Source organism: Labrus mixtus, chromosome 8, assembly GCF_963584025.1.
Source record: "Labrus mixtus chromosome 8, fLabMix1.1, whole genome shotgun sequence".
Classification (NCBI taxonomy): Eukaryota; Metazoa; Chordata; class Actinopteri; order Labriformes; family Labridae; genus Labrus; species Labrus mixtus.
In genome coordinates, this window is record NC_083619.1 from 19,660,739 (window position 1) to 19,679,756 (window position 19,018).

Genomic DNA, 19,018 nt, shown 5'->3' on the forward strand with positions numbered 1-19,018 from the left:
AGTCTAAGATAAACAGTAACATTACATTCCTGTTTGAGCACAGTGTTTTGCAATTCCACAGCTCCTTGTGGTCACTTTGATTTGTATTGTGATCGTTTTTGATTGCTGTTGTAGGCTTCACTTTTGGAAGCATTTTCTTTGTTCAATAATTTGCATTAAGGTGCATTTTTACGAGCCCATGTAGTTCCAAAAAGTAAACGTAAAAAGTTTTTTTTTTTTTTTTTTTTTTTTTACTTTTTGGGACTTCAAGGGCTCAGTACATTTTGAATAGGCCTGCTTAATTGAATTTGTATTATTCTTAACCAAATTGGATCGTTTCTTTTATTTTTACTTGGTTGAAATAGAAATATAGTCCTTATCTTTCACAATTTGTGATTTATGCACAAAATTATTGCCAAAAGAACGCATTAACCACACTAGATGAAGCTAATTGCTAATTAAAAAAAAAATAAAAAAAGTTCCCCTCTTCTCACTCCTTTCTATGTGCCTCTTCGCCTGTCACATCAAATCAAAGTCAAGTCTCTTTCTCGGCTCATTAGTTTGCGTTGGGGTGGATTTAGGTTCCGGTGTGTTCAGTGTCCTCAGAGGGTTTTAAAGCAAACAGCTGGCGGCTACAATTCCTCAGTGAAACACCGCCATCGTGTGGCCTGGTGGCTTAAAGGCAGCTTGTTTTACCATCTCTGGGCTATAAAGAGCGGTAGGAGCTATAAATGTCTCGAGAAGCTATTAGGTCATGTTTTCTGGGTCTTCAGGGTAGGGTTAGGGAACTCATATTTTAAGCTGAGTGTTGAAAATAAGAGATTGTCTGTCCTTGTATCTAATCGGCCTTTAGATGATAATGATGCAGATTTAAAAAAAAAAAAAAAAAAAAAAAAAGCCTGATTTATTTAGGCTATTATTTGCAGGGTAGCCTATTTTCTTTCATAATAAAATTCATAGATAGATAGGCTTTACCATTTAGGGTTATAAAGGCATCAGCGGAGGAATATAGGTTGCATAAGTAATACTAATCTGGATCTAGGCCATTTTTTTTTTATTTTTTTTTTACTATCAGGAATTTAATGTCAAACCATCTGGCTGCAGAAGTGCGCCTTAAATTGCACAGATCTTCGGCCTTTGCCATGTGAAACGTGCAGGCAGTTCTGAGGCACGGTGTTTCATCTCTCATGCACTCTGTAGGGCAGCGCTTGTGATGCTGCCAAGAAGCGCTGCGCCGTGTGAGAAATCAAAGCGCAGGCGTGGAGTCGGGAGGGAGCCTATCTTGCGCAGACTGGGTACTGTACATGGCCATTGATGCTGCTGGATAGATGTAGCCCCCTGATGTAAATAAGAATGGCGAGGGCAGCGGGTCTAACATGCCGCGTTTTCTCTGCTTGACATCGGAGCATTTTATGTCGCCTTCGGGATTTTACAAAGCGCGTGGCCCTATTTTTCCTCGTTTCCATCTGAATCCTGCCTTGACAGCTCGCCTGATGATTTTCATTTGACACAAGAGCCAAAGCAGACGGGCGGCTTCTTCTAATAAACACTCGGGAAAAACAGGTCATTATGACCTTAGAATCCTCCAGGACAAGAACACCATCGGATTGCTTTCACGCGGCAGCTGTCTGCTTGCATCTTTTGCTTTGGATTTCGTGTGCCGTGTCCGGTGAGGAGGATCATCATCAGTTCAGCGTTGAGGTAAGACAAATGGCCTTCCCTGCCTCCCTAGTTATCACAAATGACCGCGCTCATCTTCCTCCACATCATCTGCCTCGGCGTCAAAAAAAAAAAAAAAAAAACATACATGTCGTCTCCCCCACGCTATACCCGTGAGCTCGATTACCATAACGGAGAACAACATGGATGCATTGTAAGCCTATCAGGGCAGCTCACGCACTTAAAGACGAAAATATTCCTCATTTGGAGAGTGCAGTGGAACAGAAGGATGCTCACTTTATTGCACTGCGGGTCCATGAGCCGAGCTGATCCAGCCCACTGATCCCCAATGTGCAACCTAGATATGATTGGGCTATTTTAGCAGAGTTGCCCTACAGCGAGATGTTCTCACTGTTAGATTCACTTTTTTTTTTTTGTTGATAGGCCAATATGAATTCAGACACGCTTTGGCAGCATCATAGTGTTGGAGGAGATTATAAACATTTACAGACACAAGTTACATAATAGGATTTTTTTTTTTGTTTGTTTTTTTTGTGTGCCTTTATTAATAGATGTCATTTTTCATCTTCACCTCTGGCTCCCCTCCCACCAATCCGAAGAAATGAAATTGTTGAGGCTGGATCTCACACACACATACACAGACATCATTATTCAATTTTATGGTTCACTGGAATGTGCCTGATATATCTCTTGGAGATCTCTGCCTTTGAACAAACACAACACACACGCAGAAAACACACCCACAGGAGGGAGAGAGAGAGAGAGAGAGAGAGAGAGAGAGAGGATGGAAAAAAAAAGGGATAAACAAGGCGTTTAGCTCAGCAGAAAGAGGGATACAGGCAGAAGGGGGAGGGATGGATGGAGACAGCTAGTCAGATTAGCTAGCTGGAGCATTTCTCATAGGCTGAGTGGTGATGGGTTGCCAGCTGGTTGGCGTGCAGACAGCTGTGGGCAGCGTGGGCACCGCGTGGCCCTCTGCTTCAGGTTTGATTCTGCCTGGCAGTGACCCCTACATGATGCTCGGTTTCACCTCTCCCTTCTGTATGTAGCCGACCTCTCGCTTTGTAGGACGAGAGGAGGCAGGGCCAAAAGACCTGCACATGTACACTGACCAGCAGCCGCAAGACACAAACACTGACTAAGGTCACTAGAAGGGATGCAAATGCAAAACAGTTGCACTTGCAACACACATTTACATGCAATGTTTACTTCATGAAATCCTACAAACATGGGATATTATGAGCAGCTCATTTAAGCGCTCCATTTTAAAAATAAAACATAGTGGTGGTAACCTAATCCCCTCTTGTCAGATGCAGAATATTATATGTTAAGTCATATTCATATTTTACTCCGGGTGTGCCAAAGAATAGTATTTCAACAAATAACACATTGTACTAATTTAACAGCTACTGTTTTTGTGCCATCAATCTAAACTCACTCCAATGCAGAGGAGGAATGACTTTGTTTGGGTTCGACTTGCAGCAATAAGTGAAATATGAATATGGAAAAAGGGAATGTTTCGATAAGGATGTGTATGGGATCAAATCTAATCAAACACAAATTCAGGAGATTCAGATAACTTCAGCAAATGAGAAGTTTGAATGCTCAGTAAATCACATATAAATCATCATTCTCGCATGTGCCAAAAAAAAAAGACTGCCTGAATTATAAAAAAGAATACATATATATATATATATATATATATATTTCTGTGACACACAGCATGCAAACGTTGGGATGTTTAGCAGATTGAGCCCCGCGTACATGAGCCCCGCCAGAATGATTCTGCCAATCAGATGTAGCCCCAGCTAGAGTCGGCTCAGATTAGTTTTTGTCAATCTGGTGGAAACCGAGAGGTTATTGAGCACGATGGCTGAGAAAGGAGAGAAGAGGGAGACAAATGTGGTTGACAAAGAACCTTGAGGTGGATTCAGGACAGACAATGTTTTTAACACAGCAGGTACTGTAAAAAAAAAACAAAAAAACAGCAGGAACACACAGGGAACGGTAACATTTAACTAATATTCACACTTCAATGTGTATCTATTTTTTGCATGACATATCGTAATTTAAAATGTTAACATGAGTCACAGATTGATATTATATCATGTGGCCTCATCAGACAAAATAAACAGAATAGACTTTCACTTTGATGTTTTGTACACACTGTTGATACATGTGAATTACGACTTCAAACTTGGAATGCACAAAATCCTTTATGGGATTTGAGCTCTTGGCTTGTCATCTCTATCCCCATGTCACATTTTCCCTCCCACCTTCTAATAAAGACAAAGAGTGTGAAACAGTTCTTAAAATAGCCACAGTTTGAAGGCCCACATCTTTCTTCTTCTCCCGCCCTCTTGCAGGCATGGCTACAGAGGTATGGCTACCTTCCCCACACAGAACCGGGAATGTCCGTCCTGCGCTCTGCCCACACCATGCACTCAGCCATTGCTGCCATGCAGCGGGTCTATGGCCTCAATGTCACAGGGACACTGGATGAGAGAACCAAGGAGTGAGTATGCACACATAAGAAAAACACTAGCTGTTATGCACTAGGCTGATAATGTGACACCAATGCAAATTCTCTGCTCATTCATTTAGAATGCAGCAGGAGTAGTTATCAATATTTCAATGAATTAGCGAGAGACAGAAATAGAGATGCTCTTTTCACCCCCCGTCACCTCGCCTGACGCAACCTCAGGCGCAGGTTTTAACACTTTTCCTTCTTCTCATTTTGCATGATGATGCAGTGATATCACGCTGAGGTGAGAACAAATGCTTTGCCTACATATTACGTGTTTTCTGTACTTGTGTTAACCTTACGTGGTATGAATGAAAAACAACAACAATGAATTTCTTTGCAGCTCTCATTCACATGTTTTGATCTCACACTTGTATCAGTTGCTGTAGTTTGTAGTAGTTTAGTTACATTTTGCACTTTTTTTGCTGCTCTGATTATCTGTCACCTGTCAGGAAGAGAACTACTGAGTTCTCTTCAGTGCTGTATGTTTGTCCTGTGATGGTGTTTGCCTGTAAACTTTCATGTAGCAAACTTAATTCACACCTCTCCTTCTTTTTCCTCTTCTTCTTTTCTCTTTTGATTTTTGTCTTGAAGTTGGATGCAGAAGCCTCGTTGTGGAGTTCCTGACAAAATTAAAAGTGCTTCGAGGTCGCGGAAGCGGAGATACGCGCTGACAGGACAGAAATGGCAGCGTACACACATCACCTACAGGTGAGAGATAGTGGAGGCAGTTGTCATGGCGACCATTGAGTTTTTTCCGGCGCTTGTTGTAAGGTTCGGATGTGCCATTGTTAATTTTTCACAGCTCTCCTCCGTCTCTCATCTCCCTCTGGTGTCACATGCTCTCTATTGTCATAGAGACAGCCTGCGCACGTCACATATGTGGGTGCACACACACAAAAATAAAGTCAGAATCACACATTCAAAGTAACACACACATACACCCCTGTGTGCTGTGAGTGTGTGTACATTTCAGTGTATAAATAACATGCCTGCAGAATGGAAAACTAGATAAGGCGTTTTTTTTTTTTAACCCTCTTTCATTTATTCTTTTCTTTTAAAAAAAACAAAACAAACAATCTTAGCTGAGTAGCATGAAGATTGGAGGCTTTTCTCTCCTTCATTTAAAAACTGTTTAAATTGTGCCTAATCTCAGCAGAAATATGCAAACTCTCATCTTATCTCGCCTGATTAAGCTCCAGTTTTTAATGGGTTCTGAGGAGGACTGATAAATGGCGTCTTTGGCACAACTTGCAAATTGACAGGTTACAGCAGTAATAGACGATAACGCTGTCAATTTATTCAAATCCTTCCTTCCTCCACGAATTTGAATTGATGAGCCACCTCTCCTAATGGAATGTCAATCAGTGGTGCTGCTGCTGCTGCTGCTGCTGCTGACTGCACTTTATTCATGAAAATGAGTGGAGAGAGAGAGAGAGAGGGAGAAGATTTCCCATTCCTCTCTGCCTGCCAGGGACTGATAACGACTCCTATGTTAAAAGTTCACTAAAAGCTGCCGGCTTGAAATAGTTGTGTCAAGTGCAACTTTTCTTTTTTAGCGTCTCCTCATTTTGAGAAGTAAAAATTGTTCTTTTGAAATTAATTGGATAACAAATCACTGGTTTAATGCAGTGTGACTGTGTACTTTATTTCTGCTTCCCTTGTATATTTTCTTCCCGCTAGTTTGGAATGATGTGTACTCCTTCACCGCCGTTGATCAGGCCTGCACAGAACATCGTGTCATTGCAATATGAGCGTTCACAAAAAAACGCATTGGAGAAATCTGAGTTTATCAATGAATTTAATTTGATTAATGAATAAGAAAAGGAAAAAGTTTAATGTAAACAAGCAATGCTTTTTTAATCAGCATGTGTAATCTCTAGCTGTAGAGGTAAGTGAGGCCCAGGTATAATGGCCGTGCTTTCAAGTCATTTTGATGCAGTCAAATAAAGCTCCACTAAGCCACCAGGTACCCTCAGATTCAGTGTTTAAAAAATGCTTTTTGCATTTATTTTTTAGAATCAGGAGGGGCATGTTGCAAAAAATAGGTATTGTTTCACACATTGAGTTCAACAGGTTGACACAGAAACTGTGAGTTGAAGATAAATATGAATTATTTTCACACTTCATATTGTTATCACAATAATGAGCAATGTTGTAGCACATTGTGTGTTTTTTACATCATGCTGGCCTACGATAAACACAGTCTATAAACTACAACCTTCAGAGTGTTTTCTTCTTCTTCGCTTTACAGTCCCACTTTATAATCATTTTCCTTGTTTCATATCCACAGCATCAAAAATGTCACGCCAAAGGTGGGTGCTCGAGAGACCCATGATGCCATCCGGCGGGCATTTGACGTGTGGCAGGGTGTGACTCCCCTCCGCTTTGAGGCCGTTCCATACAGCGCCCTGGAGACTGGCAGGCGCGACGTGGACATCACCATCATCTTCGCTTCAGGTTTTCACGGCGACAGCTCGCCATTCGATGGGGAGGGCGGGTTCCTCGCCCACGCCTATTTTCCCGGCCCAGGCATCGGAGGGGACACGCACTTTGACTCAGACGAGCCCTGGACCCTCGGGAACCCCAACCATGATGGTAAATCAAAGAAAAAATAAAGATGGTAGATCTTTAAAAAGAGAATGTGGTTGGTGTGTGGGTAAGGAAAGGCAACAAAGATCCTTCAGTAAAAGAGAGAGATGAGGCAAAACAAGGAGAGACCAAATAAAGAAGTATGGCTGAGAAAGAAACAAGTCATCAGGAGAGAGATAAGGACTGATCGGGAGGATATATTGGAAATACAGATGGCTGGGCAGGAGGGCAATATGACAGAGATGCTATCACAGAGTAAGAGGGATGCTTAACCAAAAACAAAGAATGTAGAGACGTCTTTGATTGGGCTGTGCTCTGTAAAGACGCATCACCCCATCTGTCAGGATTTTGATTTTTTTATTTTTTTATCCTGCATAATAAGCTCTTCAGATGACAGGATAGAAAGCTTTGCTATTTTAAGACGTCGTTTGCTGGCACATGATTATGGCTACTCTGCTGGTCGTGAATTTGATGTATCTCGGTTGTGTACTTCAAGAGAGGTAACACAGGAAGCAAACAACTGCCTGATGTATATCCAATACCAAAAGTAGAAGTCAAAATATTGTAATGCAACGTCTTGTTACGCTTTATTATGCTATGAATTATTTCATTTGATCACCTCACACATTTACAGTACCCTCAGCATGATGGTATGGCCATTATAATGGGTTATGTTATGTATATCGCAGACAGAAAATGTATCGCAATGCCATTTTTTTTCCAAATTGTTCAACCCTAGTTTGGTGTGCTGTGGATTGTGTTTTTTTTTTAGGTTGTTGTCATCCATTTGATGTGTGTGTTATAGCGTGTGTGTGTGTGTGTGTGTGGTAAGTCAGGTAAACATTGCATGGAGACATTTTTTCCGCTGCTACATCACCTGCGCACCTAATCGGTAATCACAGCCACAGGCAGCGAGAAAAGAGAGTCATGTGACTGGGGAAGGGGAATCAGGAATCAGAAGAAGCCACACCATTTTTTAATCGTTTGTGTGTGTGTGTGTGTGTGTGTGTGTGTGTGTGTGTGTGTGTGTGTGTGTGTGTGTGTGTGTGTGTGTGTGTGTGAAGGTGTTTTGGGGTCCTGTCATGTTTAGTGTCATGTTTCTCATATAAAAGCTTGTTTTAACCTTATGTAGTTTAGTCTTTTTGTAGATGTTTATTAAGATGATTTATTGTCAATAAAGAGTTAAATGACGGTCATTATTTTTTACCCACGGTGGAAATTACTTTAAGTTCCCTCCAGTGGCTTTTTTTTTTGGTTGTTAGATTGCCACTTCATAGGTCATTAAGGAAAGTGAGTGTTAGTTATATTATATGGTTTTGCTACATGATGCTCTTTTGTGTTGTTTTTTTTTTGTTATGTTGCCTTTAGGGCCAAATAGTGACGAGCTATTGTAGCTCTAATAGGTCGACTTAAAATTCAATTATTGTGTCGTGTTTTGTTGTGTTGTGTCGTTCTGTCATGCTGTTACAAGTTTAACAGGCTACCTCAGATTAGTGAGTTGGTTGTTTTGTTTTTGTATTCTTGTGATTTGTTTTGATTTGTTGTGTTGTGAAATGATCGGTGTATTAGGTTAAGCCTGTTTTTTTTTTTTTTTTGTTTTTTTTTGTTTGTTATAGGTATGAAAGGTGGCAGAGTTATGTTGTGTCATGTCATGTCATGTTGTGTTATATGAGATTTTAGGTAATGTGATGAGCGATTCATTTAGGTCATGTTATTGTGGATGGTGTTGCAGCATAAATAGGAAGGAGGCACGGAGAATCATTCAAGAGAGAGAAGACGCCTTTTCTTAGCTGTGTATCCGCACACTCTCTAATTAACTTACCTACAGGGTGCCAGGCTTGTCAGAGCACCACCAGGCTACTTTGCTAATACCCATACAGAGCAATACACTTACATTTTATCCTCCCATTAGTGGAAGAGGAGGGAAACAGCTCACATTGTGTTTGTTCTGGGAAACTGCTTGCCACCCATCAGCTGCTCGCCCGCCCTCTCCCTCACTCTCTCTCTCTCTCTCTCTCTTTTTTCTTTCTCAAACTCTAATGGTAATTGTCTCAGACTCCCGAGTCAAATTCGTGTTCACCCTTGCGCGGTGTCCTACGGTTATCTGCATGGAGCATCGAGGCTGAATCTGAAAAGCTCCTGTCTCCGCTTATGTGTCTGGAAAGCCGTGCAACCTTTAATGGGCTTTCACAGCAGCAGTGTAATTGTAAATGTTGCATGTTGACATGTGCGCTAATGGTAGCTCGGGCCTGTCTCTCGGGAGCCCTTGTGGGACAGTTCTGGCGAGGTGGAAGAGGCTGGCTGTGTGAGATTAATGGGGGGAAGGGGAGGTGTAACCTTTTAGCTGCTGGCTTGGGGGGTCAGCGGTTGTTCGTTGCAGTGCTTCCGGCAGGAGTGCATATCATGTTTTAAAGGGCAGCAATCTCCTGGGGACAGCTTCAGTCACAAGCTGTATGTAAACGGCGTGCTTCTCTCTAAATCAGTTTGACACCACGAGCTGAGTGCTGACCAACGACACCGCCCATGACATTCTTCCTTTCTCATGTATCTGCATGTTTTTTTGAACGTGATATAGGAACCAAACCCACAGATGTTTTCGTGTGCCATGCCAACAGTCGTGTGTCTTCCCGGTGCGTTATAAGAATGTTTGCGCTGATCTTTTTGTGCTCTGGGCAGCGAACGGCAGAGTGTGTGTCCCTCTGCTCCCTGTGAGCTGTGGTGCACATGTGGCTAATCGTCTCTCACAGAGGAAAAGAAGAAAAGAAAAACGGTCATGCTTTGCAATTTTACCTCCAGTAAATCTTTACTTGCACTATTGAACCACATCAGCTCAATACAAGAAACTGTTGGACCAGAGGGCTGCGAGTAGTGATTAGATTCATTGTTGATTAATCAACTGGTTACCTGTCAATTCTGTGTTTAATGGTTTGTTTATAAAATGTCACAGATAGATGACATCTTAAGCTCAAAGGGAGAATGTTTACCTTTACATTTACAGGTTTCATCGACAACATGGAAGTGAGACAGAGGCACTTAAGATCTCTTAAGGAAATCTCTAAAGGTAGCTTTCTTAAACAACTTCAGTGGTGAACTGGTTATCGAAAACAGTTGTTGGTTTATTTCATAATCAAGGAACTGCCAGAGGACTAGTGCGTAGGCTGTTTGTTTTTATGCAATGTGCCTACACATGCTCCCACATATCTTATTGTCTAATCTCTTTGTTGGATTCCTGAAACACATTTGCGTTATGAGCTCGACTTCCTTTTTCGTGTAGTACCTGGCACAATAGCCATTGTATGTGTAAGACAATAATGTATAGCCTTTACAGGCGGCTGTATATATATAGATGCTGAGTATTTTCACAGATGCTTGATTGTCCACGTTAAATGTTTTTCTTTGTGTTGTTGTTGATGTGTTTCTTTACTTTCTCTACTCCTGTTTCATAACAGAATATATCATATACATTCATTTCTCCACCTGGCACATATTGTGTACTGTACTATCTGACGTTTGAGTGATTTTTCCACTCACAGTGTTTTTTTTTTTCTTCTCTCCTCCAGGGAACGACCTGTTCTTGGTTGCTGTGCACGAGCTTGGCCACGCCCTCGGTCTGGAACATTCGAACGACCCGACTGCTATCATGGCTCCTTTCTACCAATACATGGACACAGAGAACTTCAAACTACCTCACGATGACCTACAGGGCATCCAGAAAATCTACGGTAACGGTAGCTCTTCATAATAGTCTCTTCTTCTGTATAATAGAGTGGATGTAGAGGATAAACAAAGGTCAAACAACTCCAGAGAGTCCAGCAACTTTCAGTCAGTGCTACAAAGCATTTGCATTTTATTGTTTCATAACTTCATTGGAGATATATTATGAAATCTCACCATACTAAAGCCTTGAAGTGACTAAGTTCCCATAACAAATGCTGAGGCAACAATGAGTAATGTCGGGTTGAATGCCAGTAAACAGCATTTGTCTTGTCAGCTGTTAAAGAGAACAGCAAACAGGTGTTTTGAATACAACATGAGTCAGAAAACAGAGCTAAGGACTAAGTCTGTGCCAAAATTGAAGATGCTTTGGTAAAAAAAAAAACTGTTAACTTATGCAATATTCCTCTTGGCAAAGACCCAAACGTAGATCAATCTTACAAACACAGAAAAGCTGGACAGACAAATGAACAGTGCAACCAAAAAGAGCTGCAAGGACGATCTTTTTCTTTTTTCTTTTTCTTTCTTCAGGTCCACCAGATAGAGCACCACAGCCTACCAGGCCCCCGCCCACAGTCCCTCCACCTCGCTTCCACCCTCCCTCAGACCCTCGTAAACATGACCGCCACGCCAGACCCCATCGCCCTCCTCAGGGGGCCAAGCCCTCCAACCCCAACTCCAAACCCAACATCTGCGACGGAGGCTTCAACACCCTGGCCATCCTCCGACAGGAGCTTTTTGTGTTCAAGGTAAATTAAAACATCAGCTTGAGCTGCTTTTTAAGACGTTTTCTGCAGAGATGATGTTGATGATGATTTTTCTTTATCCTCTACTTCTATAGGACCAGTGGTTTTGGAGGGTGCGGGACAACTCAGTAGTTCCAGGCTACCCCATGCAGATCAACTACTTCTGGAAAGGCTTGCCTCCCAAAATCGATGCCGTGTATGAAAACAGTGAAGGGAAGTTCGTCTTTTTTAAAGGTACTAAAGCAACAGTGTGTATGTGTGGTGTGTGTGTTGGTACCCTGGTAGGTTTTGAAGTGACCACTAGTAGTGCTAAAGAGCAACACTCCATATGATTGGGTCTAATGTTAGGTGGTCCTGTGAATAAGCTGTCGAGCTCACATGAACATGTGAGAGCACAAAGTTAAGGAACATTTTTCTGTCACTTGTTTCTTACTGTTCAGTTGATTAAAAAAGTGATGCTGTTAAGGCGTTGAGAGCTGCAACAAAATCAATGAAGAAGAAGCCTGCTGGTTAGCAAACATGTATGTAAACAATCAATGATTTACAATATTGAAAGGATACGCTCTGTAAATGTGTTAGAAGCAAGGAAATACATTTGACCAAATCTGAATTTTTGTGAAATCATCAAAACTAAACATCCACAGGATACCTTTAATTTTATTTTACAGATTAGACGTTTGTTTGTTTTAATTCAGTGGTTTCAATCATCAAATACAGCAAGTAAACACGCACAATCAGAAAAAGTCTCCTTCAAAATAAAACATGAATAAGCATTCTTCCTTCAATTCTAAGTAAAAAAAACACAAACAAATTTCAGTCATGATATTTTTCCACGACACCCTGATAATATATTTGTTGACAAATGAAAGAAAACCCAAAAAAACCCAGTTATTTTATAACATACAACCTCTGCAGTTAAATGTGTACATGTGAGCTCCTCTCACAAACAGTAATCTTTCATCGTACATCAGTGACTGGTTCACTCTGAGGTTGTTATGCATTCTCTACGCTAACAGAGAGGATGCAGGTCCAGTACAGCCCATCCATCCTTCCATCAGGCAGATTAACATGACATCTGTCACCCAGTGGGATCAGAGTGCCTCATGCTTTATTTATTCACTCAGGGGGACTTAGCTGCTTTTCTGTCTGTGTGCGAGTGTCTTGCTACTTACTGCGAGCGCGCCACGGCAAAGCAGCTTCCCCCCCCCCCCCCGCCTGAGGCACTCATGATCAAACTGAATTAAATGCAACAATAGCGTCAATAAAAATGAAAACAACAGGTCTCAGCGGAGTTGCGTGCGGAGTCTCATCTTGTTGTTTATTGTATTAAAGATAACACCGCATAGATTTGCTGCCGTGCAGTATTTTGTCAACGAGTTAATACATCTTACCTTCGAAATCACATGAAGAGAAAATGATTTGACTGACTGACAGAAGAAGCACACAGAAGGTCCTGAATGAGAGCTAGCAGTGTTTCCATGCAGTGTACTTTTTTTAAGGTCATCTTTATGATAACGTCTCTGTCCTAGAGCCGCCTAACTTTGTGTGTGTGTGTGTGTGTATTTTAGGAAACCGTTTCTGGGTCTTCAAGGACACAACTCTCCAGCCTTCGTACCCTCAGGACATCTCGCTCTTCGGGAGCGGCATGCCCACTCAGAGTATCGAGACAGCTGTCTGGTGGGAGGATGTCGCCAAAACCTACTTCTTCAAAGGAGACAGGTCGGTGTGGAACGATTATGAGCGCTGTTCAGAAGTTAAGCTGTTGGATCAATCGAAAAAAATCACTACGAGTGATGGCTGGAATCTTTTTCTCTTGCCGATAAACGTTTTTGTGTGTGTGTGTGTGTGTGTGTGTGTGTGTGTGTGTTAACAAACTGTGAATAAAAACATCACAGTACACATTTTAATCTGGTGTCATAATTGCAGTTCATTTTTCACCTTTTATTCCGCTCCTCTTTATTGATGCAATCTGTCTGCCTTTGGAGCTTTTAATGATCGTAGAGGCTGTTTTGCTTGAGGTATTTAATTATTTTTGCAGGTTTGTGGATCAATATGTCTTGCGTTTTTTGCCAGCGATTTCCTGGCGTCTTTCACTGCTTCTAAGCGTCTACATCTTGCTTTTGAAAGCTGCCTTTTCAACAGCTGATCAATTCTGCTCATTGGCTTTTTAATCCATAATGACCTGATGGCAGAGCAGAAGTTTTGAAGTTGTTAAATAATTCAGTCCACTTGAAGACATCTCTTGGTTAATTCATGGTTTTAGTTAGTTGCATGCTGTTGGGCATGAAACGAGGCAGTCCTTCCAAAATCAGAGGATCCGGTGTTTATCTATCGCAGTGATCTTAAAATTGAGTCTGGACAGTGTGACTCACATGTTTGTTCAGCTGTCATGATAAATCATATACAAAGAGGTCAGAGGGCCCTGTGGTGAAAGCTTGACAAAATGCTTTGTCATGATACTGTCATCCCTCAACCTGCTGCTGCACATCATGACAAACAGGACGTTCTGTCCATCGTCTTGAACACGATTTTATCTCTCTCTCTTTCTCGCTCTCTCTCTCTCTCTCTCTCTGATATGTGACAGCATGTTTGTTCTAATTCCAAGAAATGACACTGTGTAGCGAGATTAATGTGTGCGAGCACCAGGGTATGAGAGGCAGATCAATCACAACAACCCCTGAAACAGATTTGTCTGGCAGAGAAACACAGTATGGATGATTGATCGGACGCTTTCTCTGGTTACGTGAATTAAGTCAGTCGGCTATTAGCGAAGAATTATGACTCACAGAAGTCACAGAAGCCATATCAAATTCAGAATCAGTAAAGTCTTGTAGTGCTAGTAGGCGACGAAGCCCGCTGAGATTTGAGCTGTTGGTATGTGGACTGCTGTTTTGAAATGTTAAGATGAGCATTGAGCTGTTGCCGTCTTGGCTTTTCTGTAACTAGACGTGATATTCGGTAATGAGGGGTGAGATGAAAATAAGTGAGGGGTTAGCAAATGCTTAGCAAGCAGCTAGCACTAGCTTGGTTAGCAAGGTGTAACTGTAATTAAGGATACTGATTAATTGGTACGCTGCACTCACCCTTTTTTGAGGATCCAACCTTAGGGTACTACGATTGAAAGCATATCCTGCTTTTTGGTTGTTTTACTCTCAATGGAAGCATTATTTAGAACATTAACTCCCTGCTGTATTGAAGAACACGTGAGTTAGATCATAAACTTAAACTTAAAAAACTGTTTCAAGTGAGAAGAGTGCTCATTTTGCAAGCAGTAGGGTCCCCCCTGCTGGCCATGAGAAAGAATGCAGGTTTAAGGTTTCACTACATCAGCTCTCCGTTAAGATCCCAGAGGGAAATCCTACTTAAAGGTCACATATTATACTCCTTTTCAACAAGTTTAAATAAGTCTCAGAGCTCCCCAAAACGTGTCTGTGAAGTTTTGTTGCCATAAATCCACTCTGATCCTGTATTTGATCATGCCTATAAAACCCCTCTATTTCAGTCCTGCTCAGAACAGGCTGTTTCTGTGTCTGTAGCTTTAAATGTAAATGAGCTGTTTCTGACTAAGACCCTCTGGAAGGGCTTGGGTGTACTAGGGCTTTCTCGTTCCATGCCCAAATGTTTACAGTGAGAAGGCAGACTCAGAGGGCAGAACAAACAGCCAGCAGTGGGCGTGTCACCCACCTGGGGGAGGGGCTACTGCCCTTTGTGATGTCATGAAGGGAAAATCTCCAAACGCCCTGTTGAAGCATACATTTTCTGAAAAGTGGAGCAGGCAAAAGACACAGAAGATGGACTTCTGTCATAATTGGGGGTTCTGTAGACAGGCTAGGGAAACATATTTGTGTTTGAAAACCATGCTGTATTTTGTGTAATTTGCATAATATGTGACCTTTAAATGACACTATAACTGATTCATTTTCGTGATGTAGTTTAAGTACTTTTGAAAAGCATCAAGTTTATCTTAAAATAAATATCTTGACATTATTCAATTGGGCATTTTTTTGTGTGTGTATGTGACCTATTTCAAGTTTTTTTAAACTACATGGTCAGGTGTTTGTCGCGTGACATTTTTATATATAAAGTTCCAGTCTGCAAATGTAATAAATGGGATTTATTTGCTTCTGTTACATTTCAGTCAGTGTGTGGGCATTTCTCTCCTCTGCAATAGAAAGGAAATCTTGGCTGAACATGCTGTACACCTGGCACTGCTTTTGAAAAAGCCTGGATTCAAGAGTGCAAAATCCTCTCACACTTGTCTTGATGATTTTTCAGTTCTGTCCCTCGGCCTTGTTTTAGGTCCATTTCAAGGGAAAGACAAAGCTAGACTGGTTTGCATGTTACAGAGTAGAATAGCCAGTTTATACTACAGTATAAACTATAATATATAATATGTCTTATGTGATGGTTTCTATATCTATGTGCAGGTGTTGGATAAATTAAACTATTATCACTCTGTGCTGTTTTGTGTGTACTCAAAAAGTGGCCTCCTTCTTTGTATTGCTCTCTGTTTCTGCACACGTAGGTGTTTGTAAGTGGTTCATGTCTCTGGTGTGTGTGTGTGCTGGAATGACTGTAGTTTTTCTCTGTGTCCTGTTGCAGATACTGGAGGTACAATGAAGACATGAGGACCATGGATCCAGGTTATCCCAAACCAATCACCATCTGGAAGGGCATCCCTGACTCTCCACAGGGGGCTTTTGTGGATAAAGCTAACGGTACAGCATCTGTATTTATGAACAGACAAGACCAGTCAGTAATTATGAAGCAAAAGAGAACATTTTACACACTAGCATTGGATAAACATCATTTGTAAGAAACAGTTGTAACAGATCAAGAGTAAATCCCTCAAATACTTTAGAGAGATCTTACTTTGAATTGTTTCTGTCAGGTTTTTGTTGCTTTCTTTGAGTTTTGAATGCAACAACAATGTCGTATGGACGCCAGAATAGAGTGAAAAGTATTTACCTTGACATCAGCTGCAATGTTCTGAAATATTTCTCTTCTTTGTAAAAATAAACAAAAACAAAGCTGCAATATGTCAGATTATCTGCATTAACTCTTCATGGAATATGCAAAATGAGAGTGATTTAAAAAAAGGAACTGAATGCGCACACTGCTTTGTACTTATTGAGTCATTTTTTATCCAAATTTAGATTATCGTTGTCAAGTTTTTTGCTTGTTTGCAACTTCTATGAAAGCAAATTGATTTTTTTTAACTTTGTTTTAAGTCAAATCAAATAATCCAGAAAATGTTTTATCAGTAACGACATTCAACGGAGCAAACCAAATGGACATGATCCTTTTCAGCTGCAGATTGTGTGAAGTTTTATTTTCAAGGCTCTTTCAAAAATAAATACAATAAGTTTTTCCTCTGTGTCCCACACTCCGTCCCAGCAGGTTTTACGTACTTCTACAAGGGAAAGGAGTACTGGAAGTTCAACAACCAGCTGCTTCGTGTGGAGCCCGGCTACCCGAGGTCCATCCTGAGGGACTTCATGGGCTGCGACGGTCTGCCTGCCGACCCCGACTGGGACTGGAGCCCCCCGGTTGCGGAAGAACGCCACTACGACAACGGTGACGTGGACGTCGTCATCAAACTGGACAGCACGGGGGGCACAGAGAAAGCAGTGGCCATCGCCATCCCCTGCGTCCTGGCGCTGTGCATGATGGTCCTCCTCTACACCGTTTTCCAGTTCAGGAGGAAGAGCACACAGCGCCACATACTGTATTGCAAGCGCTCCATGCAGGAGTGGGTGTGAGGGGACTGTTACTGCTCTGTATAGAGAGGGGTGTGAAGCTCTGATAAAGGTCTAGTTATTACTTGAAGCCCTGAGTCCAGTAATTGGAAGCACTGTAAAGGGTGCATAAGGATTGCCATGTTGGCAGATTTTAAAACTGCTTGAATTCATAACGTGCAAGCTGCAAGGGAGCGAAACGATCAGCAGAACTCAAATGAAGACACAGTGAGGGAGCCACATCCCCTATGTCCAACTAATATGTATGTATCTGCTTCGACTTTTTTCTGTATCTTGGAATGAACTCAATTAAGTGAGACAGAGTTAAGCTACTGTAAGTGGGACCTTTGTCTGTCCTCGTCTCTGCACGCCGCTTAAAAAGCCCCCTAGCACTAACTTCAGCGGACAAATTAGATATAGGCTTCTACTTTACTTTCATTTCTTAATTAAATCGCTCTGAGCTGTGCTTTTTTTTAAATTAAGGGTCCCTATAAAAGATTATTCATTGTGTGGAGGACTGATACACAAACCAAATATGACCTTTTTTCTTCCAAAGAGGATTACCGCTCGATGTTGTTTTGGATGGGATCACTTTCCTCCATGGATCGAAACATTGTGGCATCATAACTCCAATTTTTTTTTTCTTTTTTGCCATCGGTATTCACATCCACCCCGTCTGCTCTGTAATCTGTGGGGATATGAAGCAGCCGTTAGTAAAAGCTAGAAAACTCAAGACTGTTGTGGCGGTCTATCTCCAAAACAGGGGCCAACAACCTCTCTGCAATATTTATGAGACTGCCTTAATCACGGATTGCTTAAACTCCCTTCTCTTTCTCTCTGTTTCTCTGGTCTGGAGCCTAGAACACTGGGGTGGTGGTGGTGGGGGGGGGGGGGGGGGGGGGGCACAGTAGGAATATAAACAGGCACTAATTACTGCCCATAATGCAATTTTCAAAACCAGTAATTAAGAACAGTTTGATCCACAAAGGGTTCATCGCTCTTGAAAACGTGCTAAGCTGTGCTAAAAGCCTGATGGCAAGAAGGCTTTCAGCTTTGATTTGCTGCCTCACTAGAGGGGGGGGGGGGAGAGAGAAAGGGAAGGTTAGTTGTTGTGTGTGGGTGGAAGAGACAGTAATTACCCACATTATATATGTACTGTATCATACTCTCGTGTCGGTTTTAAACAGCTAACATCATGCTTCCCTTTTTTTTTTTTTTTACTGCCATGTTTTGACTTTAATACTCCGAACAGTGTCGGTCCATACGTTTGTAACATTTGAACTGATCCATATTTTGTCTCTGATTTCAACTTTTTTACAAGGTTTGTAAGTTTACATAACATTTCTCATCAAACTGGATGCAGGGCAGGAGGAGAGAAAATGGAAAGAGAGGTAAAACCATACTACATGATGCACCCATTACTCAAATGAGACTCAGACAGTGTTCCTGTAAAAAAAAAAAAAAAAAAAAAGGATTCATCATCACTGCATATCTACTTTGTATCAGTGGCTGTTGCTGTAGCTCAGAGTGCTCCATCTTCACACTTCAGTTACTGCGAATCATTTGTGAGGGAATGCAAAGTGACGGCATTGTTGTAAAGAAGAAAAACAATATAACATATAACAATGAGACAAAATAACATGGCAAATAAATGAAACGTATAGTTGTCTGATTCTGCTGATGCTAAAACCAGGTTGTTTTATGCACTGCATTATACAAAAAGAATTACTAATGTTATATTAACAAATTACTAACAAATATTTATAAAAACTAGTCTAACACTGTTTGGATTAACAGGCATATCTGAAAAACCTAAACCAGCTAAATGAAGTCTGATGACGAATGATCGTCAACTTGATCACAATCTATGAGGTTAGAAGTATTTACAGTTGTATGACATCAAGCATAAACCAGGATGTGATTAATAAGTGAGTGTGACAGACACTTAAGTGACATATTCTCTCTGATGTGAGATGGAACGACACTGAGCAGGAGCTATATTCTCTTACTGTGTATTGTATAAAAACAGAGCAACACACAGCCTG

The 19,018-nt window shown here is 41.4% G+C and overlaps 1 protein-coding gene across 7 annotated transcripts; it reads left to right on the forward strand.

Annotated features, from left to right (window-relative positions):
- Positions 1–1,089: 1,089 nt before the first annotated feature.
- mmp16b (matrix metallopeptidase 16b (membrane-inserted)) lies at positions 1,090–17,847 on the forward strand. Of its 7 annotated transcripts, none has more exons than XM_061044961.1 (11): positions 1,093–1,680; positions 4,026–4,174; positions 4,413–4,427; positions 4,778–4,894; positions 6,477–6,781; positions 10,336–10,503; positions 11,021–11,238; positions 11,331–11,469; positions 12,804–12,954; positions 15,838–15,953; positions 16,633–17,847. In XM_061044961.1, the coding sequence occupies exons 1-11, from the start codon at positions 1,549–1,551 to the stop codon at positions 16,995–16,997; spliced, it is 1,875 nt and encodes a 624-aa protein (XP_060900944.1). In that variant the 5' UTR covers positions 1,093–1,548; the 3' UTR covers positions 16,998–17,847. The 7 variants fall into 7 exon arrangements, with proteins under 7 accessions (XP_060900948.1, XP_060900944.1, XP_060900949.1 ...); XM_061044962.1 differs by having other exon boundaries at positions 1,099–1,680; positions 16,636–17,847; XM_061044963.1 differs by having other exon boundaries at positions 1,102–1,680; positions 10,336–10,497.
- Positions 17,848–19,018: the final 1,171 nt, after the last annotated feature.